Genomic DNA, 27,326 nt, shown 5'->3' on the forward strand with positions numbered 1-27,326 from the left:
GCCCAGCTCTGCAGCTTATCTATGTCCCTCTGTAACCTGCAACAACCTTCCGCACTGTCCACAACTCCACCGACTTTAGTGTCATCTGCAAATTTACTAACCCATCCTTCTACGTCCTCATCCAGGTCATTTATAAAAATGACAAACAGCAGTGGCCCCAAAACAGATCCTTGCGGTACACCACTAGTAACTGAACTCCAGGATGGACATTTCCCATCAACCACCACCCTCTGTCTTCTTACAGCTTGAAGTCTCACAACACCAGGTTAAAGTCCAACAGGTTTATTTGGTAGCAAATACCATAAGCTTTTATGGTACGAAGGAGCAGCAAGCTCCGAAAGCTTATGGTATTTGCTACCAAATAAACCTGTTGGACTTTAACCTGGTGTTGTGAGACTTCTTACTGTGCTTACCCCAGTCCAACGCCGGCATCTCCACAAGATTCTTACAGCTTGCCAATTCCTGATCCAAACTGCTAAATCACCCTCAATCCCATGCCTCTGTATCTTTTGCAATAGCTTACCGTGGGAAACCTTATCAAATGCTTTACTGAAATCCATATACACCACATCAACTGCTTTCCCCTCATCCACCTCTTTGGTCACCTTCTCAAAGAACTCAATCAGGTTTGTGAGGCACGACCTATCCTTCACAAAACTGTGTTGACTATCCCTAATCAAATTATTCCTTTCGCGATGATTATAAATCCTATCTCTTATAATCCTTTCCAAGACTTTGCCCACAACTCACTGGTCTATAATTACCAGGGTTGTCTCTACTCCCCTTCTTGAACAAGGGGACAACATTTGCGATCCTCCAGTCTTCTGGCACTATTCCTGTAGACAATGACGACATAAAGATCAAAGCCAAAGGCTTTGCAATCTCCTCCCTGGCCTCCCAGGGAATCCTGGGATAAATCCCATCCGGCTCAGGGGACTTATCTAATTTCACACTTTCCAGAATTGCTAACACCTCCTCCTTATTAACCTCAATCCCGTCTAGTCCAATAGCCTGTATCTCAGTATTCTCCTTGACAACATTGTCTTTTTCCTGCATGAATACTGACGAAACATATTCATTTAGCGCCTCTCCTGTCTCTTCAGGCTCCCCGCACAACTTCCCATTACTGTCCTTGACTGGCTCTAATCTTACCCTCGTCATTCTTTTATTCCTGACATACCGATCGAAGGCTTTAGGGTTTTCCTTGATCCTACCTGCCAAAGACTTCTCATGTCCCCTCCTGGCTCTTCTTAGCTCTCTCTTTAGGTCCTTCCTGGCTAACTTGTAACTCTCAAGCGCCCTACCTGAGCCTTCATGTCTCATCTTTACATAAGTCTCCTTCTTCTTCTTCACAAGAGATTCAACTTCTTTCGTAAACCACGGTTCCCTCACTCAACCACTTCCTGCCTGCCTGACAGGTACATACTTATCAAGGACACCCAGTAGCTGTTCCTTAAACAAGCTCCACATTTCAATTGTGCCCATCCCCTGCAGTTTCCTTCCCCAACCTATGCATCCTAAATCTCGCCTAATCGCATCATAATTTCCTTTCCCCCAGCTATAACTCTTGCCCTTCGGTATATACCTATTCCTTTCCATCGCTAAAGATAAATATATATTGATATATATATTTATGCGGGAGATGTGGTTTATATGGATTTTAGCAAGGCGTTCGATAAGGTCCCCCATGCAAGCCTTCTAGAAAAAGTGAGAGGGCATGGGATCCAAGGGGCTGCTGCCCTGTGGATCCAGAACTGGCTTGCCGAAAGGAGTAAGAGTTTTAACAACACCAGGTTAAAGTCCGACAGGTTTATTTGGTAGCAAATACCATAAGTTTTCGGAGCGCTGCTCCTTCATCAGATGGAGTGGAAATGTGCTCTCAAACAGTGCACAGAGACACAAAATCAAGTTACAGAATACTGATTAGAATGCGAATCCCTACAGCCAGCCAGGTCTTAAAGATACAGACAATGTGGATGGAGGGAGCATTAGCACAGGTTAAAGAGATGTGTATTGTCTCCAGACAGGACAGCCTGTCTGGCTGTGCAGGCTAAGTAAGGTTCTATGAAGCTGCAACATGACTTGCCCATTTTTAAACTCAATGCCTCGGCCAATGAAGGCAAGCATGCCGCATGCCTTCTTGACTACCTTCTCCACTTGCATTGCCACCTTCAGTGACCTGTGTACCTGTACACCCAGATCCCTTTGCCGATCAATACTTTTAAGGGTTCTGCCATCTACTGTAAATTTCCTATCTGTATTAGACCTTCTGAAATGCATTACCTCACATTTGTCCGGATTAAACTCCATCTGCCATCTATAGAACCTTAGTTAGTTATATATGGAACCTTAGTTAGGCCGCACTTGGAATATAGTGTTCAATTCTGGTCACCACACTATCAGAAGGATGTGGAGGCTTTAGAGGGGGTACAGAAAAGATTTACCAGGATGTTGCCTGGTATGGAGGGCATTAGCTATGAGGAGAGGTTGGAGAAACTTGGTTTGTTCTCACTGGAACGACGGAGGTTGCGCGGCGACCTGATAGAAGTCTGTGGTGGAATTTCTGATACAGATGGAGGGTGAGAAAGTAGGGTCCCAAACCAGTGTCCTCTGCTTGAACAGAGGGGAGTATGATAGGATGAGGGCGGAATTGGCTAATGTAGACTGGGCGAGCAGACTGGTAGGTAGGACAGCTGAGGAACAGTGGAGGATTTTTAAGGAGATTTTTTTAAGTACTCAGCAAAAATATATTCCGGTGATAAAGAAGGACTGTAAGAAAAAGGATAACCGGACGTGGATAACGAAGGAAATAAAGGAGAGAATTAAAATAAAATCAGATGCGTACAGAGTGGCCAAAAATAGTGGAGAATTAGTGGATTGGGAAAGCTTTAAAGAAAAACAAAGAACGACTAAGAAAGCGATTCAGAAAGGAAAGATGGATTATGAAACTAAACTAGCTCAAAATATAAAAAATGACAGTAAAAGTTTTTACAAGTATATAAAAAGGAATAGAGTGGCTAGAGTGAATGTTGGACCCTTGGAAGATGAGAGGGGGGATTTAATAGTGGAAAACGAGGAAATGGCTGAGACTTTAAATAAGTTCTTTGTGTCGGTCTTCACGGTGGAAGACACAAATAGTTTGCCGAATATTAGAGATCGAGAGTTGGTGGGAGGGGAGGTCCTTAATACAATTACTGTTACTAAGGAGGTGGTGCTTGGTAGACTAATAGGACTGAAGGTAGACAAGTCCCCGGGCCCGGATGGAATGCATCCCAGGGTACTGAAAGAAATGGCTGAGGTAATAGCAGATACGTTAGTAGTAATTTATCAGAATTCGCTGGACTCTGGGGTAGTGCCGGCTGACTGGAAAACAGCTACTGTTACGCCGCTGTTTAAAAAAGGAAGTAGACAAAAGGCGGGTAACTACAGGCCGGTTAGCTTAACGTCCGTAGTTGGGAAGATGCTAGAGTCCATTATTAAAGAGGAAATAACAGAGCACCTGAATAAGAATGGTTCGATCAAGCAGACGCAGCATGGATTCATGAAGGGAAAGTCGTGTTTGACGAATCTACTGGACTTTTATGAAGATGTCACTAGTGCGGTTGACAGAGGGGAACCGGTGGATGTGGTGTTTTTAGATTTACAGAAGGCGTTCGATAAGGTGCCTCACAAAAGGTTGCTGCAGAAGATTGGGGTACACGGAGTTAGGGGTAAGGTGTTGGCATGGATTGGGGATTGGCTATCTAACAGGAAGCAGAGAGTTGGGATAAATGGGTGCTTTTCTGGTTGGCAGTTGGTGACCAGTGGCGTGCCGCAGGGATCGGTGCTGGGGCCTCAATTGTTTACCATTTACATAGATGATCTGGAGGAGGGGACTGAATCTAGGGTATTCAAGTTTGCTGATGACACGAAGGTGAGTGGGAAAGCGAATTGCGTGGAGGACGCGGAAAGTCTGCAGAGAGATTTGGATAGGCTGAGCGAGTGGGCGAGGATCTGGCAGATGGAATATAACGTTAGCAAATGTGAGGTTATCCACTTTGGAAGAAATAATAGTAAATTGGAATATTATGTAAATGGAGAAAAATTACATCGTGCGACTGTGCAGAGGGACCTGGGGGTCCTTGTGCACGAATCGCAAAAGCTCAGTCTGCAGGAGCAGCAGGTAATCAAGAAGGCGAATGGAATGTTGGCCTTTATCGCGAGGGGGATAGAATATAAAAGCAGGGAGGTCTTGCTGCAACTGTACAAGGCACTGGTGAGGCCGCAACTGGAGTACTGTGTGCAGTTTTGGTCCCCTTATTTGCGAAAGGATATATTGGTCTTGGAGGGAGTGCAGAGAAGGTTCACCAGGTTGATACCGGAGATGAGGGGTGTAGCTTATGAGGAGAGATTAAACAGATTGGGTCTGTACTCGTTGGAGTTTAGAAGGATGAGGGATGATCTTATAGAGACATATAAGATAATGAAGGGGCTGGATAGGGTAGAGGTGGAGAGATTCTTTCCACTTAGAAGGGAAACCAGAACTAGAGGGCACAGCCTCAAAATAAGGGGGGGCCGGTTCAGAACAGAGTTGAGGGGGAACTTCTTCTCTCAGAGGGTAGTGAATCTCTGGAATTCTCTGCCCATTGAAGTGGTGGAGGCTTCCTCGTTGAATATGTCTAAATCACGGGTAGAGAGTTTTCTGATCGATAAGGGAATTAGGGGATATGGGGAGCAGGCGGGTAAGTGGAACTGATTCGCTTCAGATCAGCCATGATCTTGTTGAATGGCGGGGCAGGCTCGAAGGGCCAGATGGCCTACTCCTGCTCCTATTTCTTATAGGAACATAAGAACATAAGAAATAGGAGCAGGAGTAGGCCATCTAGCCCCTCGAGCCTGCCCCGCCATTCAATAAGATCATGGCTGATCTGACGTGGATCAGTACCACTTACCCGCCTGATCCCCATAACCCTTAATTCCCTTACCGATCAGGAATCCATCTATCCGCGCTTTAAACATATTCAGCGAGGTAGCCTCCACCACCTCAGTGGGCAGAGAATTCCAGAGATTCACCACCATCTGGGAGAAGAAGTTCCTCCTCAACTCTGTCTTAAACCGACCCCCCTTTATTTTGAGGCTGTGTCCTCTAGTTTTAACTTCCTTATTAAGTGGAAAGAATCTCTCCGCCTCCACCCTATCCAGCCCCCGCATTATCTTATAAGTCTCCATAAGATCCCCCCTCATCCTTCTGAACTCCAACGAGTACAAACCCAATCTCCTCAGCCTCTCCTCATAATCCAAACCCCTCATCTCCGGTATCAACCTGGTGAACCTTCTCTGCACTCCCTCCAATGCCAATATATCCTTCCTCATATAAGGGGACCAATACTGCACACAGTATTCCAGCTGCGGCCTCACCAATGCCCTGTACAGGTGCATCAAGACATCCCTGCTTTTATATTCTATCCCCCTCGCAATATAGGCCAACATCCCATTTGCCTTCTTGATCACCTGTTGTACCTGCAGACTGGGCTTTTGCGTCTCATGCACAAGGACCCCCAGGTCCCTTTGCACGGTAGCATGTTTTAATTTGTTTCCATTGAGATAGTAATCCCATTTGTTATTATTTCCTCCAAAGTGTATAACCTCGCATTTATCAACGTTATACTCCATTTGCCATATCCTCGCCCACTCACTCAGCCTGTCCAAATCTCTCTGCAGATCTTCTCCGTCCTCCACACGATTCACTTTTCCACTTATCTTTGTGTCGTATGTTCTTATGTTCTATAAGATTATGAGAGGCATGGACAGAGTGGATAGTTAGAAGCTTTTTCCCAGGATGGAAGAGTCAATTACTCAGGAGCATAGGTTTAAGGTGTGAGGGGCAAGGTTTAAAGGAAATGTACGAGACAGATTGCTTACACAAAGGGTGGTGGCTGCCTGGCTTGTTGCTGGGGGAGATAGTGAAAGCAGATACGGACTTTTAAGGGGCGTCTTGACAAATACATGACTAGGATGGGGACAGATGGATGTGGTCCCCAGAAGGGTAGGGGGTTTTAGTTCAGTCAGGTAGCATGGTCGCTGCAGGCTTGGAGGGCTGAAGGGCCAGTTCCTGTGCTGTAATTTTCTTTGTTCTTTGTTGCTAATTCTGCCACGTTATATATAAGTGATGCAGGAATAGGCAGGGTTTTGGCCTCTCGAGTAATTAAGGGATGTGGGGAGTGAATGGGAAAGAGGCCCAAGATCAGCCATTATCGTATTGAATGGTGGAGCAGGCTCGTTGGAACCTAAGCTCTCCACACACACTGACTCTCACTGGGGTACGGGTCCCACACACACTGACTCTCACTGGGGTACGGGTCCCACACACACTGACTCTCACTGGGGTACGGGTCCCACACACACTGACTCTCACTGGGGTACGGGTCCCACACACACTGACTCTCACTGGGGTACGGATCCCACACACACTGACTCTCACTGGGGTACGGGTCCCACACACACTGACTCTCACTGGGGTACGGGTTCCACACACACTGACTCTCACTGGGGTACGGGTCCCACACACACTGACTCTCACTGGGGTATGGGTTCCACACACACTGACTCTCACTGGGGTACGGGTTCCACACACACTGACTCTCACTGGGGTACGGGTCCCACACACACTGACTCTCACTGGGGTATGAGTTCCACACACACTGACTCTCACTGGGGTACGGGTTCCACACACACTGACTCTCACTGGGGTACGGGTTCCACACACACTGACTCTCACTGGGGTATGGGTTCCACACACACTGACTCTCACTGGGGTATGGGTTCCACACACACTGACTCTCACTGGGGTACGGGTTCCACACACACTGACTCTCACTGCGGTACGGGTCCCACACACACTGACTCTCACTGGGGCATGGGTCCCACACACACTGACTCTCAATGGGGTACGGGTTCCACACACACTGACTCTCAATGGGGTACGGGTCCTACACACACACACTGACTCTCACTGGAGTACGGTTCCCTACACACACTGACTCTCACTGGGGTATGGGTCCCACACACACTGACTCTCACTGGGGTACGGGTCCCACACACACACTGACTCTCACTGGAGTACGGTTCCACACACACTGACTCTCACTGGGGTATGGGTCCCACACACACTGATTCTCACTGGGGTATGGGTTCCATACACACTGACTCTCACTGGAGCACGGGTTCCACACACACTGACTCTCACTGGGGTACGGGTTCCACACACATTGACTCTCACTAAGTATGATTTTGACTACCCTTTGCATGTGTGGGGGTTGTTGGTGGGTGGGGGTGGGGTTCAGTATCTGGATGAAATTGGTGGCTTGAGGTCACGCAGAGTGCAAATGGCCTCTGTGGAACAAACTTGAATGATTTTTTTCATTGTTCTTTTCAGAAATATGTCCTGAACGCAGTGTTGAATAGTCTGAGTTTCCAGTCCCTCTCAGCAGAATTGCTCACATAGCCCAAATAAGGAGATTATTTAATTTGCAAGGTCTGTATGCCAGTGAAACATGTGTGATTCTTAAGTGGAAAATACAGAATCAAATGGAGAATTATATTTCTCAGTGAACAGCATGTTATGTGGAGTTAGTGGAACTAACTGCACTCGGAAAGTGGCCTCACTTTTTACTGAATGTTTCACCTGGGATCGAACATTATTAATCACAGGTTGGCAGCAACTCAGTAAATCCTGCAGCTTCCTGGAATGACAGTCCCGAGCCCTGCCAATTTCTGTTCCCTGCCAACTGTGTGATTCCCCCCTCCAACCTCATCCCAACAATTCAACCCCACCAATGCAAACACGGGAATGCTGGATGGAGTTTCCTTGGATTTGACCTCACGCAATGGGGATTTCGAGGTACAAACATTCCACCTCCAAGCAGGGCTTGGAATCAGATGAATGGAGTAAGTCGCCAGCGCAGCTAAGTCGCTTCACTCGCCTCGAGGTTTATTCAGAGTATCCGGAACTGCAGACAGTTATTAACTTCGGGTGAGAACAAACACCTGGGGATCTTGGCAGCGCCACAGCTCGGTTCTCTCATTTTATTTAAATCACATGAGCTAGGCCCCTCACCCGATTCACTGGCTTTGTGCCAAACAGCTTAAAGTCCAGGCTTCACTGCTTGTACGACACATCAGACTTGACAAAACCTTCTAAATATGACCCTTGAGACATACACAGATTGGCTTGAAGTGAGGGACACAGTCTCCCTCATATAAACAAAAGGGGGGGGGTACAGTCTCCCCACACCCTGATATAGACACCAGGGGAAAGGGAGGAGTGGAGACGGGTGAAGAAGTGGGGTGGGGGGGGGGGGGGGGGGGGGGGGGACCAGTCTCCCCACGCGCTGATATAAACACAAGAAACAAAGACATAGGACATGGGAATTAGGAGCAATTCAGCCCTTCGAGCATACTCCGCCATTCAATCAGATCATGGCTGATCTTAACCTGGTCTCTACTCCACTTTCCTGCCTGTGCCCCATCACCTTTTATCCCATTTTTCATCACAAACATCTCTATCTCTTTCTCCAATCCATTGATTGATTCTGCCTCACTGCACTCTGGACCAGCGAGTTCCACAGATTCACAACCCTCTAAGAGAAGTAGTTTCTCGTCTCTCCAAGGAGAAAAGGCCGAGCTCACTCAACCTATCCTCATAAGGCATGCTCCTCAACCCAGGCAACATCCTTGTAAATCTCCTTTGCACCCTTTACTTTTATACTCCAAGATTTTAAAGTTTACTTATTAGTGTCACACTCCGGCTTACATTAACACTGCAATGAAGTGACTGTGAAAATCCCTTAGTCGCCACACTCCAGCGCCTGCTCGCGTACACTGAGGGAGAATTTAGCATGACCAATGCACCTAACCAGCACATTTTTTGGACTGTGGGAGGAAACGGGAGGACTTTGAATAGTGTGGAGGAGCAGAGGGATCTAGGTATATGTGTGCATAGATCCCTGAAAGTTGGGAATCAAGTAGATAAGGTTGTTAAGAAGGCATATGGTGTCTTGGCGTTTATTGGTAGGGGGATTGAATTTAGGAGTCGTAGCGTTATGTTGCAACTGTACACAACTCTGGTGCGGCCGCACTTGGAGTACTGTGTGCAGTTCTGGTCCCCACATTACAGGAAGGATGTGGAGGCTTTGGAGAGGGTGCAGAGGAGGTTTACCAGGATGTTGCCTGGTATGGAGGGGAGATCCTATGAGGAGAGGCTGAGGGATTTGGGATTGTTTTCGCTGGAAAGGCGGCGGCTAAGAGGGGATCTTATTGAAACATATAAGATGATTAGAGGTTTAGATAGGGTGGATAGTGATAGCCTTTTTCCTCTGATGGAGAAATCCAGCACGAGGGGGCATGGCTTTAAATTGAGGGGGGGTAGTTATAGAACCGATGTCAGGGGTAGGTTCTTTACCCAGAGGGTGGTGAGGGATTGGAATGCCCTGCCAGCATCAGTAGTAAATGCGCCTAGTTTGGGGGCGTTTAAGAGATCCGTAGATAGGTTCATGGACGAAAAGAAATTGGTTTAGGTTGGAGGATCACAGTTTTTTTTTAACTGGTCGGTGCAACATCGTGGGCCGAAGGGCCTGTTCTGCGCTGTAATGTTCTATGTTCTATGTTCTATGAAACCGGAGCACATGGAGGAAACCCACAAAATACCAACATCCCATTTGTCTTATTTATTACGTGCTGCTGTGTACCAACTTTCTGCGATTCATGAACACTGACACCCAGATCCCTCTGCACTGATGCACTTTGAATCTGTTTCCCATTTAAATAATAAAGTACCCTTTAGCTTTCCAGCCAAAATGGATAACCTCACACTTATCCAGACTAAATTCCATCTGCCAGATTCTGGCCCGTTCTCCGAGCCTATCTACATCCAGCTGTAAAATCTTTATATCCTCTTCACTGGGAGAACTAAATGTATTATCTCCAAATTTGCAGATGATACAAAGTTGGGTGGGAGGGTGAGCTGTGAGGAGGATACAGAGATGCTTCAGCGTGATTTGAACAGGCTGAGTGTGTGGGCATCTGCATGGCAGATGCAGAATAATGTGGATAAATATGAGGTTATCCACTTTGGTAGCAAAAATAGGAAGACAGATTATTACTTGAATGGGTGTAAATTGGGAGAGGTGGATACTCAGCGAGACCTTGGTGTCCTCGTGCATCAGTTGCTGAAAGCAGGCGCGCAGGTACAGCAGGCAGTAAAGAAGGCAAATGGTATGTTGGCCTTCATAGCGAGAGGATTTGAGTATAGGGATAGGGATGTTTTGCTGTAATTGTATAGGGCGTTGGTGAGACCACATCTGGAGTATTGTGTGCAGTTTTGGTGTTCTTATCTGAGGAAGGATGTCCTTGCTATCGAAGGAGTACAGTGAAGGTTTACCAGGCTGATTCCTGGGATGGCAGGTCTGTCATATGAGGGGGGACTAAATCAGTTAGGATTATATTCACTGGAGTTCAGAAGAGTGAGAGGGGATCTCAAAAACTTATAAAATTCTAACAGGATTAGAGACAGGGTAGATTCAAAAAGAATATTCTGATAGTGGGGGAGTCCAGAACTAGGGGTCATAGTTTGAGGATAAGGGATAAACGTTTTAGAACTGAGGTGAGAAGAAATTTCTTCACCCAGAGGGTGGTGAATGTGTGGAATTCACTCCCACAGAATGTAGTTGAGGCCAAAACATTGTCTGATTTCAGGAAGAAATTAGATATGGCTCTTGAGGATAAAGGGATCAAGGGATATGGGGGGGAAGAAGGGATCAGGATATTGAATTCGATGATCAGCCATGATCAAAATGAATGGAGGAGCAGGCTCAAAGGGCCGAATGGTCTACTCCCGTTTCTTGTTTCTATGTGCCCTTAAGGGTGGTAAAGGTACATATCCTCATCGCATATCTGAAATACTTGGATATGGATTTGAAGTGAAGAAACATGAAGACTATCATGGAACGAGGGAGGATGTCTCAGAAAGCTTTTCAAATGAGGCCATATGGGTGGAGCTTAGAAATACAAAAAGGGGCAATCACTTTGTTGGGAGGCTTCCCAACAGCCAGAGGGAAATAGAGGAGTAGGCATGTCGGCAAATCACAGAGAGATGTGAGGGGAATAGGATTATATTAGTCGGGGAACAATATTCGCGCCTTAGTGTGGAAGGATTAGCTGGGTGGAGTTTTTAAAGTGCATCAGGAGAGCTTTATGTGCCAGCACATAGATAGTCCTTCTGAGGATGGGGCAGTGCTGGACCTAATCCGAGGGAATGAAGTGGTCAAAGTGTCAGTGCGGGAGCATTTTGGGGATAGTGACCATAACTTTGTAAGTTTCAAAGTCATTCTGGAAAGAGATAAGAAACGTCCAGAAAGGAGTGGGGGGGTGGGGTGGGGGGGGGAGGTGATGTTAATATCATTAGACAGGATCCAGTAGACTGGGAGCAGCTACTTGCAGGTAAATGTACATCTACAATAGGGGTATTTAAGGGGCTTTTAGATAAGCACATTAATATGCAAGGAATAGAGGGCAAGCAGAAGGGATTAGTTTAATGGGCGTCATGTTCAGCACATCATGGTGGGCTGAAGGCCTGTTCCTGTGCTGTACTGTTCCCTATTTTATTTGGAAAGTGTGAGTTTTTTTAAAACTGAAGAGTTCAGGGCCAGGTTCCTGTAAGAGTGAGGGGCAAAGGCGGCAAGTCCACGGAACCCTGGATGTCAAGAGATATTGAGGGCTTGATAAAGAAAGAAAGGAAGCATCTGATTGGTGTAGAGCACTAACAACGGGGGAGGCCGTTCAGGAGTATAGAAAGTGTAGGGTGTGCTTAAAAAATAAACTAGGAGGGCAAAGAGGGGCCATGAAATATCACTGGCAGATAGGATTAAGGAAAAGCCCAAGGCATTTTATAAGTGTATTAAGAGCAAGAGGATGACCACGGAAAGACTGCAGCCCATTAGAGGCCAAAGCAGCAACCTGTACATGGAGCCAGAAGCAGGTGACTGAAGTCTTAAATGAATATTTTTCATCTGTATTCATGAAGAAAAAAGACATAATAGTTGGAGATTTCAGTTGGGACGATAAAGTTGTAGCGCACGTTAAGATTAATAAGGAGGAGGTATTAAATGTTTTCGTGGACATAAAGGTGCATAAATCCCCAGGGTTTGATGAGATTTATCCCAGACTCCTGTGGGAGACAAGGGAGGAGATTGCAAGGGCCCTAATGGAGTTATTTAAATCTTTGCTGGCCACAGGTGGTGCCAGGTGACTGGAAGATAGCTAATGTGATACCTTTATTCAAGAAGGGCAGCAGGGATAAGCCAGGCAATTACAAGCCGGTTAGTCTAATTCAGTGGTAAGGAAATTATTGGAAAAAATTCTGAGGGTCAGGATTAATCAACATTTGGAAAGGCAGGGATTGATCAGGGATAGGCAGCATAGATTTGTTGGTGGGAGATCCTGCCTAATTTAATTGAGTAAGAAGTTTAACAACACCAGGTTAAAGTCCAACAGGTTTATTTGGTAGCAAAAGCCACACAAGCTTTCGAGGCTCTGAGCCCCTTCTTCAGGTGAGTGGGAATTCTGTTCACAAACAGAACTTATAAGACACAGACTCAATTTACATGAATAATGGTTGGAATGCGAATACTTACAACTAATCCAGTCTTTAAGAAACAAAACAATGGGAGTGGAGAGAGCATCAAGACAGGCTAAAAAGATGTGTATTGTCTCCAGACAAGACAGCCAGTGAAACTCTGCAGGTCCACGCAACTGTGGGAGTTACAAATAGTGTGACATAAATTCTGATTCTAGGATCGCATGATAAAGACTCAGGAGGAAAAAAGCAGAAATATTTATGTGAAATAGTGTGACATAAACCCAATATCCCGGTTGAGGCCGTCCTTGTGTGTGCGGAACCTGGCTATCAGTTTCTGCTCCGCGACTCTGCGCTGTCGTGTGTCGCGAAGGCCGCCTTGGAGAACGCTTCCGCACACACAAGGACGGCCTCAACCGGGATATTGGGTTTATGTCACACTATTTCACATAAATATTTCTGCTTTTTTCCTCCTGAGTCTTTATCATGCGATCCTAGAATCAGAATTTATGTCACACTATTTGTAACTCCCACAGTTGCGTGGACCTGCAGAGTTTCACTGGCTGTCTTGTCTGGAGACAATACACATCTTTTTAGCCTGTCTTGATGCTCTCTCCACTCCCATTGTTTTGTTTCTTAAAGACTGGATTAGTTGTAAGTATTCGCATTCCAACCATTATTCATGTAAATTGAGTCTGTGTCTTATAAGTTCTGTTTGTGAACAGAATTCCCACTCACCTGAAGAAGGGGCTCAGAGCCTCGAAAGCTTGTGTGGCTTTTGCTACCAAATAAACCTGTTGGACTTTAACCTGGTGTTGTTAAACTTCTTACTGTGTTTACCCCAGTCCAACGCCGGCATCTCCACATCATAATTTAATTGAGTTTTTTTGAAAAGAAAACTGAACATAATTGTGGGTCCCCTAGCAGAGATGTTTGAATCATCGACAGCCACAGGTGAGGTGCCTGAAGATTGGAGGGTTGTGCCTTTGTTTAAGAAGGGCTGTAGGGAAAAGCCTGGGAACTACAGACCGGTGAGCCTCACATCTGTAGTGGGTAAGTTGTTAAAAGGTATTCTGAGACAGGATCTGCAGGCATTTAGAGAAGCAAGGACTGATTAGAACATAGAACATTACAGCGCAGTACAGGCCCTTCGGCCCTCGATGTTGCGCCGACCAGTGGTACCAATCTAAAGCCCCTCTAATCTACACTATTCCAATATCATCCATATGTTTATCCAATAACCACTTGAACGCTCTCAACGTTGACGAGTCCACCACTGCTGCAGGCAGGGCATTCCACGCCCTTACTACTCTCTGAGTAAAGAACCTCCCTCTAACATCTGTCCTATATCCGCTTTACCCTCATCCACCTCTTTGGTCACCTTCTCAAAGAACTCAATAAGGTTTGTGAGGCACGACCTACCCTTCACAAAACCGAGCTGACTATCCCTAATCAAATTATTCCTTTCCAGGTGATTAGATTAGGGACAGTCAGCTTGGCTTTGTGAGTGGAAAATCATGTTTCACAATTTTGATTGAGTTTTTTGAAGGGGTAACCAAGAAGGTAGGAGAGGGCAGTGCAGTTGATGTTGTCTACATGGACTTCAGCAAGGCCTTTGACAAGGTACCGCATGGTAGATTGTTGCGTAATGTTAAATCTCATGGAATTCAGGGTGAGATAATCAATTGGATACAAAATTGGCTTAATGACTGACAGCAGACAGAAGGTGGTTGTAGAGGGTTGTTTTTCAAACTGGAGGCCTGTGACCAGTGGTGTGCCCCAGGAATCGATGCTGGGTCCACCGTTATTTGTCATTCATATTAATGATTTGGATGAGAATTTCGGAGGCATGATTAGTAAGTTTGCAGATGACACCAAGATTGGTGGCATAGAGGACAGTGAAGAAGGTTATCTAGGATTGCAACAGGATCTTGATCAATTGGGCCAGTGGGCTGATGAATGGCAGATGGAGTTTAATTTAGATAAATGCGACTTGATGCATTTTGGTAGACCGAACCAGGGCAGGACTTACTCAGTTCATGGTAGGATGTTGGGGAGAGTTATAGACCAAAGAGATCGAGGGGTACAGGTTCATAGCTCTTTGAAAGTGGAGTCACAGGTGGACAGAGTGGTGAAGGCATTCGGCATTCTTGGTTTCATTGGTCAGAACATTGAATACAGGAGTTGGGACGTCTTGTTGAAGCTGTACAAGACATTGGTGTATAGTTCTGGTCACGCTATTATAGAAAGGATATTATTAAACTAGAAAGAGTGCAGAAAAGATTTACTAGGATGCTACCGAGACTTGATGGTTTGAGTTATAAGGATAGGCTGGATAGACTGGAACTTTTTTCCCTGGAGCGTAGAAGGCTGAGGGGTGATGTTATAGAGGTGATGTTTAATTTTCCCAACATTGACTGGGAGACCCATAGTATTCGAGAGTTGGATGGAGAGAAATTTGTTGAGTGTATTCAGGAGGAATTTCTCATTCAGTATGTGGATGGCCCGACAAGAGAGGGGGCAAAACTTGATCTCCACTTGGGAAATAAGGAAGGGCAGGTGACAGAAGTGTTAGTGAGGGATCACTTTGGGACCAGTGACCATAATTCTATTAGTTTTAACATAGCTATGGAGAATGATAGGTCTGTCCCAAAAGTTAAAATTCTAAATTGGGGCAAGGACAATTTTGATGGTATCAGGCAGGAACTTTCACAAGTTAATTGGGGGAGTCTGTGGGAAGGCAAAGGGATGTCTTGTAAGTGGCATGCTTTCCAAAGTGTGTTACAGAACATAGAACATAGAACAGTACAGCACAGAACAGGCCCTTCGGCCCACAATGTTGTGCCGAGCTTTATCTGAAACCAAGCTCAAGCTATCCCACTCCCTATCATCCTGGTGTGCTCCATGTGCCTATCCAATAACCGCTTAAACGTTCCTAAAGTGTCTGACTCCACTAACACTGCAGGCAGTCCATTCCACACCCCAACCACTCTCTGAGTAAAGAACTTACCTCGGAAATCCTTCCTATATCTCCCACCATGAACCCTATAGTTATGCCCCCTTGTAATAGCTCCATCCACCCGAGGAAATAGTCTTTGAACGTTCACTCTATCTATCCCCTTCATCATTTTATAAACCTCTATTAAGTCTCCCCTCAGCCTCCTCCGCTCCAGAGAGAACAGCCCTATCTCCCTCAACCTTTCCTCATAAGACCTACCCTCCAAACCAAGCAGCATCCTGGTAAATCTCCTTTGCACTCTTTCCAGCACTTCCACATCCTTCTTATAGTGAGGTGACCAGAACTGCACACAATATCCCAAATGTGGTCTCACCAAGATCCTGTACAGTTGCAGCATAACCCCATGGCTCTTAAACTCCAACCCCCTGTTAATAAAAGCTAACACACGATAGGCCTTCTTCACAGCTCTATCCACTTGAGTGGCAACCTTCAGAGATCTGTGGATATGGACCCCAAGATCTCTCTGTTCCTCCACAGTCTTCAGAACCCTACCTTTGACCCTGTAATCCACATTTAAATTTGTCCTACCAAAATGAATCACCTCACATTTATCAGGGTTAAACTCCATCTGCCATTTTTCAGTCCAGCTTTGCATCCTATCTATGTCTCTTTGCAGCCTACAACAGCCCTCCACCTCATCCACTACTCCACCAATCTTGGTGTCATCAGCAAATTTACTGATCCACCCTTCAGCCCCCTCCTATAGGTCATTAATAAAAATCACAAATAGCAGAGGACCAAGCACTGATCCCTGTGGCACTCCGCTAGCAACCTGCCTCCAGTCCGAAAATTTTCCATCCACCACCACCCTCTGTCTTCGATCAGATATGTACGACAACCGATGAATGAACACCGCTCGACAATCACCAGGCAAGACTGTTCACTTCCTGTGGGGGAGCGCTTCAGCAGTCACGGGCATTCAGCCTTGGATCTTCAGGTAAGCGTTCTCCAAGGCGGCCTTCACGACACACGACAGTGCAGAGTCGCTGAGCAGAAACTGATAGCCAAGTTCCGCAAACATGAGGACGGCCTAAACCGGGATGTTGGATTTATGTCACATTATCAGTAACCCCCACAGCTTGCCTCCTGGGCTTGCAGAGTCTCACTAGCTGTTCTGTCTGGAGACAATACACATCTCTTTAACCTGTGTTTAATGCTCCCTCCACCCACATTGTCTGTACCTTTAAGACCTGGCTGGCTTTAGGGATTCGCATTCTAATCAGTATTCTGTAACTTGATGTTGTGTCTCTGTGCACTGTTTGAGAGCACATTTCCACTCCATCTGACGAAGGAGCAGCGCTCCGAAAGCTTATGGTATTTGCTACCAAATAAACCTGTTGGACTTTAACCTGGTGTTGTGAGACATCTTACTGTGTTCGATCAGATAGCCAGTTACCTATCCAATCGGCCAACTTTCCCTCTATCCCACACCTCCTTACTTTCATCATAAGCCGACCATGGGGGACCTTATCAAACATGTTACTAAAATCCATGTGTATGACATCAACTGCCCGACCTTCATCAACACACTTAGTTACCTCCTCAAAAAATCCTATCAAATTTGTGAGGCACGACTTGCCCTTCACGAATCCGTGCTGACTATCCCGGATTAATCCGCATCTTTCTAAATGGTCGTAAATCCCATCCCTAAGGACCTTTTCCATCAACTTACCAACCACTGAAGTAAGACTGACCGGCCTTAAGTGAGACTAACCGGTTAACCTTAAGTAAGACTAACCAGTTAACCCTGTTAACCAGGGTTCAGGGCAAACACATTCCTCTTAGAGTGAAGGGTAAGGCTGGCAGAAGTCGGGAACCCTGGATGACCCGGGATATTAAGGCCCTGGTCAAGAAGAAGAAAAGGGCACATGACATGCATAGGCAGCTGGGATCAAGTGAATCTCTTGAAGAGTACAGGGGGTGTAGGAGTAGAGTTAAGAGAGAAATCAGGAGGGCAAAAAGGGGACACGAAATTGTTTTGGCAGATAAGGCAAAGGAGAATCCAAAGAGCTTCTACAAATACATAAAGGGCAAAAGAGTAACAAGGGAGAGAGTAGAGACTCAGAAGGATCAACAAGGTCATCTGTGTGTGGATCCACAAGAGATGGGTGAGATCCTAAATGCATATTTCTCATCAGTATTTACTGTTGAGAAAAGCATGGATGTTAGGGAACTTGGGGAAATAAATCGTGATGTCTTGAGGAGTGTACATACTACAGAGAAGGAAGTGCTGGAAGTCTTAAAGCGCATCAAGGTAGATAAATCTGCGGGACCTCATGAGGTATATCCCAAGCCATTGTGAGAGGCTAGGGAGGAAATTGCGGGTTCCCTAGCCGAGATCTTTGAATCATCGATCATCATGGGTGAGGTGCCTGAAGATTGGAGAGTGGCAAATGTTGTGCCTTTGTTTAAAAAGGGCTGCAGGGAAAAGCCTGGGAACTACAGGCCAATGAGCCTCACATCTGTGGTGGGTAAATTGTTGGAAGGTATTTTGAGAGACAGGATCTACAGGCATTTGGAGATGCAAGGACTGATTCGGGACAGTCAGCATGGCTTTGTGAGTGGAAAATCATGTCTCACAAATTTGATTGAGTTTTTTGAAGGGGTAACCAAGAAGGTAGATGAGGGCAGTGTAGTTGATGTTGTCTTCATGGATTTTAGCAAGGCTTTTGACAAGGTACCACATGGTAGGTTGTTGCATAAAGTTCAATCTCACGGAATCCAGGGTGAGGTATCAAAATGGATACAAAATTGGCTTCTTGACAGAATGTGGAGATGCCGGCGTTGGACTGGGGTAAACACAGTAAGAAGTTTAACAACACCAGGTTAAAGTCCAACAGGTTTATTTGGTAGCAAAAGCCACGCAAGCTTTCGAGGCTCTGAGCCCCTTCTTCAGGTGAGTGGGAATTCTGTTCACAAACAGAACTTATAAGACACAGACTCAATTTACATGAATAATGGTTGGAATGCGAATACTTACAACTAATCCAGTCTTTATAAAGACAGTTACTCCAGATGTGGGTCTGTAACAGAGCTTTTTTTAACTGTACCTTGTATTCCAGACCACAAGATAAAGACCACCTTGATTATAGAACATAGAACATAGAAAAACTACAGCACAAACAGGCCCTTCGGCTCACAAGTTGTGCCGAACACATCCCTACCTTCGAGACCTACCTATAACCCTCCATCCTATTAAGCTCCATGTACTCATCCAGGAGTCTCTTAAAAGACCCTATTGAGTTCGCCTCCACCACCACTGACAGCAGCGATTCCACTCGCCCACCACCCTCTGTGTGAAAAACTTACCCCTAACATCTCCCCTGTACCTACCCCCCAGCACCTTAAACCTGTGTCCTCTCGTAGCAGACATTTCCACCCTGGGAAAAAGCCTCTGAGAGTCCACCCGATCTATGCCTCTCAACATCTTATACACCTCTATTAGGTCTCCTCTCATCCTTAGTCTCCCCAAGGAGAAAAGACCGAGCTCACTCAGCCTATCCTCATAAGGCATGCCACTCAATCCAGGCAACATCCTTGTAAATCTCCTCTGCACCCTTTCAATCTTTTCCATATCCTTCCTATAGTGAGGCGACCAGAACTGAGCACAGTACTCCAAGTGGGGTCTGATGAGGGTCTTACATAGCTGCATCATTATCCCCGGACTCCTAAACTCAATCCCTCGATTAATAAAGGCCAGCACACCATACGCTTTCTTAACCACCTCCTCCACCTGCGGGGCCGATTTTAGAGTCCCATGGACCCGGACCCCAAGGTCCTTCAGATCCTCTACCGTACCAAGAGTCTTTCCCTTTATATAGAACATAGAACATAGAACATAGAACATTACAGCGCAGAACAGGCCCTTCGGCCCACGATGTTGCACCGACCAGTTAAAAAAAAAACTGTGACCCTCCAACCTAAACCAATTTCTTTTCGTCCATGAACCTATCTACGGATCTCTTAAACGCCCCCAAACTAGGCGCATTTACTACTGATGCTGGCAGGGCATTCCAATCCCTCACCACCCTCTGAGTAAAGAACCTACCCCTGACATCGGTTCTATAACTACCCCCCCTCAATTTAAAGCCATGCCCCCTCGTGCTGGATTTCTCCATCAGAGGAAAAAGGCTATCACTATCCACCCTATCTAAACCTCTAATCATCTTATATGTTTCAATAAGATCCCCTCTTAGCCGCCGCCTTTCCAGCGAAAACAATCCCAAATCCCTCAGCCTCTCCTCATAGGATCTCCCCTCCATACCAGGCAACATCCTGGTAAACCTCCTCTGCACCCTCTCCAAAGTCTCCACATCCTTCCTGTAATGTGGGGACCAGAACTGCACACAGTACTCCAAGTGCGGCCGCACCAGAGTTGTGTACAGTTGCAACATAACGCTACGACTCCTAAATTCAATCCCCCTACCAATAAACGCCAAGACACCATATTGTACTCCTTCATCCCATTTGACCTACCAAAATGGACCACGACGCATTTATCTGGGTTGAAGTCCATCTGCCACTTCTCCGCCCAGTCTTGCATCCTATCTATGTCCTTCTGTAACTTCTGACATCCCTCCAGACTATCCACAACCCCACCAACCTTCGTGTCGTCGGCAAACTTACCAACCCATCCCTCCGCTTCCTCATCCAGGTCATTTATGAAAATGACAAACAGCAAGGGTCCCAGAACAGATCCCTGGGGCACACCACTGGTGACTGACCTCCATTTAGAAAAAGACCCATCTATACCCACTCTCTGCCTCCTTTGGGCAAGCCAGTTCTGGATCCACCGGGCAGCAGCCCCTTGGATCCCATGCCCTCTCACTTTTTCTAGAAGCCTTGAATGGGGGACCTTATCGAACGCCTTGCTAAAATCAATATAAACCACATCTACCGCCTTCCCTTTGTCAATGTGTTTAGTCACATTTTCGAAGAACTCCACCAGGCTCATAAGGCACGATCTGCCCTTGACAAAGCCATGCTGAGTATTCTTGAGCATAATAAACCTCTCTAAATGCTCATATATCCTGTCCCTCAGGATCTTCTCCATCAGTTTACCAACCACTGAGGTTAGACTCACCGGTCGGTAATTACCTGGGCTATCCCTATTCCCCTTCTTGAAAATAGGAACCACATCCGCAATCCTCCAATCCTCCGGCACCTCTACCATCTCCATCGACGACGCAAAGATCATCCCCAGAGGCTCTGCAATCTTCTCCCTCGCCTCCCACAGTAACCTGGGGTACATCCCATCCGGACCCGGCGACTTATCTATCTTGATGCCATTCAAGGATTCCAGCACAACCTCTTTCTTAAAGTCCACATACTCAATCCTTTCAGTCCACCGCACGCCCGCAGTACATCCACCCATGTCCTTCTCCTCTGTGAAAACCGAGGCAAAATACTTATTGAGCACCTCTGCCATTTCTACTGGTTCCGTACAGACTTTCCCGCCTTCATCTTTTATAGGCCCTATTCCGTCACGTCTCATCCTTTTACTCTTCACATATTTATAGAACGCCTTAGGGTTCTCCTTAATCCTACCTGCCAGGGCCTTCTCGTGACCCCTTCTGGCTCTCCTAATTTCCTTCTTTAGTCCCTTCCTACAAGCCGTATACTCTTCTAAATCCCTATCTTCGCCAAGCTCTCTGAGCCTTTTGTCCGCTTTCCTTTTCCTCTCGACTAGGTCCTGCACAGCTTTCGTGCACCACGGTTCCTTTAACCGACCAACACCTCCCTGTCTGCTCAGAATGTTGTCCTGTAGAACTCTAGACAGACATTCCTTGAAAAACTGCCACCTCTCTTCAGTCCATTTCCCCGAGAATACCTCCTTCCAATTTACTCCTCTAATTTGCTGTCTAATGTCTTCATATTTCCCCATACTCCACATAAACACTTTCCTAGCTTGCCTGATCCTCTCTTTTTCCAATGCAAGCCTAAAGGAGATAGAGTTATGATTGCTATCCCCAAGATGCTCTCCCACTGAGAGATCTGACACCTGTCCAGGCTCATTGGTCAGTATCAGATCAAGTACAGCCTCTCCTCTTGTCGGCTTGTCCACATGCTGTGTCAGGAAACCCTCCTGAACACACCTAACAAACTCTTCCCCATCCAATCCCCTTACCCTAGGGATATTCCAATCTATGTTTGGGAAATTAAAGTCTCCCATCACAACAACTCTGCTATTACTGCATCTCTCCAGGATCTGTTTCCCTATCTGCTCCTCCACCTCCCTGTTCCTATTGGGCGGCCTGTAGAAAACTCCCAGCAAAGTGACCGGTCCCTTCCCAGTCTGAACCTCCACCCACAGAGACTCTGTAGACAATCCCTCCACAGCATACACCTTCTCTACAGCTGTGACACTATCCCTGATCAGCAGTGCCTCTCCACCCCCTCTCTTGCCTCCCTCCCTGTCCTTCCTGAAACATCTGAATCCCGGCATCTGGAGTATCCAGTCCTGTCCCTGAGACATCCAAGTCTCCGTAATGGCCACCACATCATACTTCCAGGCATCGATCCATGCTCTGAGCTCATCCCCTTTATTCACTATACTCCTGGCATTAAAGTAAACACATCTCAATCCTTTGGTCTGAGCTCTCCCCTTCTCTATTCCCTATCCATCTGCCCTCTTGCACTGCCGATAACCCTCCTCTGTTTGCGAGCTACCTTCCTCACTCTCAGTCACCTCATTTTGATCCCCTCCCCCCAACCTATCTAGTTTAAACTCTCCCCAGTAGCCTTAGCCAACCTTCCTGCCAGGATATTGGTCCCCCTGGGATTCAAGTGCCACCCGTTTTTTGTGTACAGGTCACACCTGCCCCTGAAGAGGTCCCAATGGTCCAGGAACCTGAATCCCTGCCCCCTGCACCAGTCCCTCAGCCACACATTCATAGAACATAGAACATAGAACATAGAACATTACAGCGCAGAACAGGCCCTTCGGCCCACGATGTTGCACCGACCAGTTAAAAAAAAAACTGTGACCCTCCAACCTAAACCAATTTCTTTTCGTCCATGAACCTATCTACGGATCTCTTAAACGCCCCCAAACTAGGCGCATTTACTACTGATGCTGGCAGGGCATTCCAATCCCTCACCACCCTCTGGGTAAAGAACCTACCCCTGACATCGGTTCTATAACTACCCCCCCTCAATTTAAAGCCATGCCCCCTCGTGCTGGATTTCTCCATCAGAGGAAAAAGGCTATCACTATCCACCCTATCTAAACCTCTAATCATCTTATATGTTTCAATAAGATCCCCTCTTAGCCGCCGCCTTTCCAGCGAAAACAATCCCAAATCCCTCAGCCTCTCCTCATAGGATTTCCCCTCCATACCAGGCAACATCCTGGTAAACCTCCTCTGCACCCTCTCCAAAGCCTCCACATCCTTCCTGTAATGTGGGGACCAGAACTGCACACAGTACTCCAAGTGCGGCCGCACCAGAGTTGTGTACAGTTGCAACATAACGCTACGACTCCTAAATTCAATCCCCCTACCAATAAACGCCAAGACACCATATGCCTTCTTAACAACCTTATCTACTTGATTCCCAACTTTCAGGGATCTATGCACACATACACCTAGATCCCTCTGCTCCTCCACACTATTCAAAGTCCTCCCGTTAGCCCTATACTCAACACATCTGTTATTCCTACCAAAGTGAATTACCTCACACTTCTCCGCATTAAACTCCATCCGCCACCTCTCGGCCCAACTTTGCAACCTGTCTAAGTCTTCCTGCAAACTACGACACCCTTCCTCACTGTCTACCACACCACCGACTTTGGTGTCATCAGCAAATTTGCTAATCCACCCAACTATACCCTCATCCAGATCATTAATAAATATTACAAACAGCAGTGGCCCCAAAACAGATCCCTGAGGTACACCACTTGTAACCGCACTCCATGATGAATATTTACTATCAACCACCACCCTCTGTTTCCTATCCGCTAGCCAATTCCTGATCCAATTTCCTAGATCACCCCCAATCCCATACATCTGCATTTTCTGTAGAAGCCTACCATGGTGAACCTTATCAAACGCCTTACTAAAATCCATATATACCACGTCCACTGCCTTGCCCCCATCCACCTCCTTGGTCACTTTCTCAAAAAACTCAATAAGGTTAGTAAGGCACGACCTACCTGCCACAAAACCATGCTGACTATCACCTATCAATTCATTACTCTCCAAATAACTATAAATCCTATCCCTTATAATTTTTTCCACCTCACTCCATTCCTGCCCTCACCCTCCCGTGGCACAGACAGCAATCCTGAGATTACTACCTTTGCTTTCCTCCTTCTCAGCTGTCTCCCTAATTCCCTATACTCTCTTTTCATGATCCCTTCCCCCTTCCTACCCACATCAGCGGTACCAATATGTACCGCTACCTCTGGCTCCTCTCCCTCCCACCTCAGGATTTTTGGGACTCGCCCAGCGACATCCTGGGTCCCAGCCTCAGGGAGGCAGACCACCATGTAAGACTCCCGCCTGTATTATGTACATGTACATGTCCATGAAGCAAACTTTAAAATTTGATGGGGTAATTAAAACAGTCACTTTAGTTGTGAAGTTTTACCATTTTTGAATCTCAATTCAGACTCTCCTCAGACATCCTCTCAGGGACAGCCTCATACAGAACACGAGACTACCATAAGATTAAACTAGTCTTCAGATTTCTTCCTCCAAGGAATGTTGGAGTCTACATGACTCACCTCCCAGCCTGAGGATTCGGGGTGGAACATTTAGGATGGAGGTGAGGAGACATTTCTTCACCCAAAGAGTGGTGAGCCTGTGGAATTCATTACCACAGGAAGTAGTTGATGCCAAAACATTGAATATATTCAAGAGGCGGCTGGATATAGCACTTGTGGTGAATGGGATCAAAGGTTATGGGGAGAAAGCAGGATTAGGCTATTGAGTTGGATGATCAGCCATGATCGTAATGAATGGTGGAGCAGGCTCGAAGGGCCGAATGGCCTCCTCCAGCTCTATGTTTCTGGGTTTCCATCATGCCCAATTACCTCCTCACCTTCAAATACTGTTTCAGATTTGGAAATACTCCTCCCTGACCAATCACCCCCTCCTGCTGCTGGAGACTGGACGTTGAAGCAAACACAGAATTCCAAGTTCATTAATATTTACAAGTTGTTAACAATCATAATTCCATCAATATAAATGCTCCTACCTGGAGAAAACAAGTCCCCATTGGCTCATTTTCTTTGATTGATGTATTATAGAAATTGCTGCTGAACATTGGTTCGTTGTCATTAACATCCTGTATCGCTATGGTGACAGTGACGGAGGACGACATGGGAGTACTTCCCCGATCAGTGGCCATCACCGTCAACCTGGGAGCGGGATCTGTTTCATAATCCAAAGTTGCAGCTGTGGTAATAACGCCAGTGGCTTGGTCGATGGTGAACCAATCAGAATGAGACTTTGGACTGCTGATGATGCTGTAGACAATTTCCCCATTACTGCCCTCATCTTTATCTCTGGCTGTTACTTGTAGCACAAAGCTCCCAGGGTACAGGACCTCTGGAATGGACTGTCTATAGCCCAAGTGATCAAAGACTGGGGGGTTGTCGTTAACATCAGTCACATGGATGGTAAACGTAGATTCAGCCCTCAATGGGGGTGTTCCTGAATCAGTCGCCATAACACTCAACTGGTATGTATCTTTTTCCTCTCTGTCTAACACCTGATCCACGCAGATCAGATAAATAATATTGTCCTTTGTAGTCAGTCCAAATTTACCATCACCGCCATCCAGGGATACATTGACTTTGGCATATTCTCCATAGTCAGGATCAGATACAGAAATCCTGGCCACAAACTGGCCAGGTTGAGCTCCCTCCGAGATGTGAGGTGAGCCATCTTCACTGAGAAATATGATGGTGAGTGTGGGCTGGTTATCGTTGTAATCCTTGACCTGGACGGTTACAAATGCTGTTGTCACTTCAGGATGTGTAGCATTGTCTCGAGCTTGGACCACCAGCTCATGAACTTTCTTCATTTCATAATCCAATCCTTTGTTTAATTTGATCACACCTGTCTTCGAATCTATGGCAAAGTACTGGTTGGGATCACTCTGTCTCCTGTTGATCTCATAAATGACCACACCATTATTCCCTTCATCTACATCTGTGGCAAAGACCTGAAGAAGACTGGTGCCTGGCTGTAAGCTTTCTGAAATCATGGTGTAGTATCGAGTCTGATTAAATATTGGAGCATTGTCATTCACGTCCAATATGGAGATATCCAATGTCATCTGACTTGTTCTGTGGGGAGATCCACCATCAAAGGCTTCAATCATCAAAGTGTAAGTGGATCTCATCTCCCTGTCCAGAGGATTGTTGACGACTAATTCCAGATCTAGTGTCTCTGCAACTCTCTTAGTTTCAAGCCTAAAGGCTTGTCCAACATTTCCATCTTTAATAAGATATCCCTGTGTGCTAAATTGCCCTCCATCTGCATCAATGGCTGAGTCTAAACGGAATCTTGTCCCCACAGGTGTTTGCTCAGGTACATTAAGTTTCATTTGACTGTTGGGGAATACTGGAGAATTATCATTAATATCATTGACAATTATCACCACCTCCACTGCATCACCTCCCCAATTTACTGCAACAAACTTGTACTTATCCCTGGACTCATGATCCAACACTTTGGCTGTTTTGATAATCCCAGTGGTTTCATCAATAAGTAAATCAGAGGACATGCCTGTGCCATCAGTCTCATGAATAAAAAAGCTGCTGGCAATATGTCCAGGGGGAAGTCCTGCATTGATGTCTCCAATGATGGTGTTAGGTGGCTGCTCCTCATCAATTTGCAAAACAAGAGGTTCATCTGACCTGGCCATCGACCATCCAACCAAGAATCCTGACAGCAGCTGAAGCCACAGAAACATACCTTGGCATTTGGGTTGGGAAGTCCTCACTAAATCCATAATTCGAAGCAATGTTACTCCAATTACTGAAACTGCAACCACTCCGGCTCTATAAGAAAAAGGATTCCAGTGTTAGTCACAGGTGTAGCAGGAGATTACAAACAACCCCAGTTACCCCAGTGGATAACATGGGCAAGTGTCAAGTTATTCACTTTCATTGCAAGAATAAAATTTACATATCTTAAAAAGGCAGTGAATGTTTAAGTGTTGATGCTCAGAATGACTTGGGTGTACTCATACAAGGAACATGAAAAGTTAAGACATAGGTACAGCAAGCAAGAAATAATGCAATGTTCTTTATTGCATGGGCATTGAAATACAAGGTCAAAAGTCTTGCTGCAGTTGTACAGGATTTTGTTGAGACCACAACTCAAATATTCACTGGAATTTTACCACCCTGCCTGCCACAGGAATCAGAGCAGGCAAGGGGCAGCACTTTGCGATTTAGGGACAATCTCACCCACTGTGTGTAGTATTCATCTCCATATTTAATTAAGGATATACTTGCATTGGAGGCAATACAGCAATGGTTCACTAGCTTGGTTCCTGGAGGTGAGAAGTTGGCTTCTAATAAAAGGCTGAGTAAATTGTGCTGTACTCTAAGGAGTTTAGAAGAATAAGAGTTGATCTCATTGAAAGACTGAAGATTTTGAAAGGGCTTGACAGTTTGAGAGGTTCTTTCCCTTCGCTGTGAAGTCTAGAATATAGGGACACAGTCTTAGGCTTTCTTGAAGG

The 27,326-nt window shown here is 46.1% G+C and overlaps 1 protein-coding gene across 1 annotated transcript in view; it reads right to left on the reverse strand.

Moving 5' to 3' along the window:
• LOC144499967 (protocadherin-16-like) overlaps positions 1-27,326 on the reverse strand; it is a 502,287-nt gene that overhangs the window by 438,766 nt on the left and 36,195 nt on the right. Inside the window, exon 2 of the mRNA XM_078222709.1 lies at positions 24,828-26,640. Within this exon, the coding sequence (XP_078078835.1) occupies positions 24,828-26,591 (1,764 nt within the window). The 5' untranslated portion in view covers positions 26,592-26,640. The remainder of the gene's footprint in view (positions 1-24,827; positions 26,641-27,326) is intronic.

This window comes from Mustelus asterias, chromosome 10 (assembly GCF_964213995.1).
Source record: "Mustelus asterias chromosome 10, sMusAst1.hap1.1, whole genome shotgun sequence".
Taxonomy (NCBI): domain Eukaryota; kingdom Metazoa; phylum Chordata; class Chondrichthyes; order Carcharhiniformes; family Triakidae; genus Mustelus; species Mustelus asterias.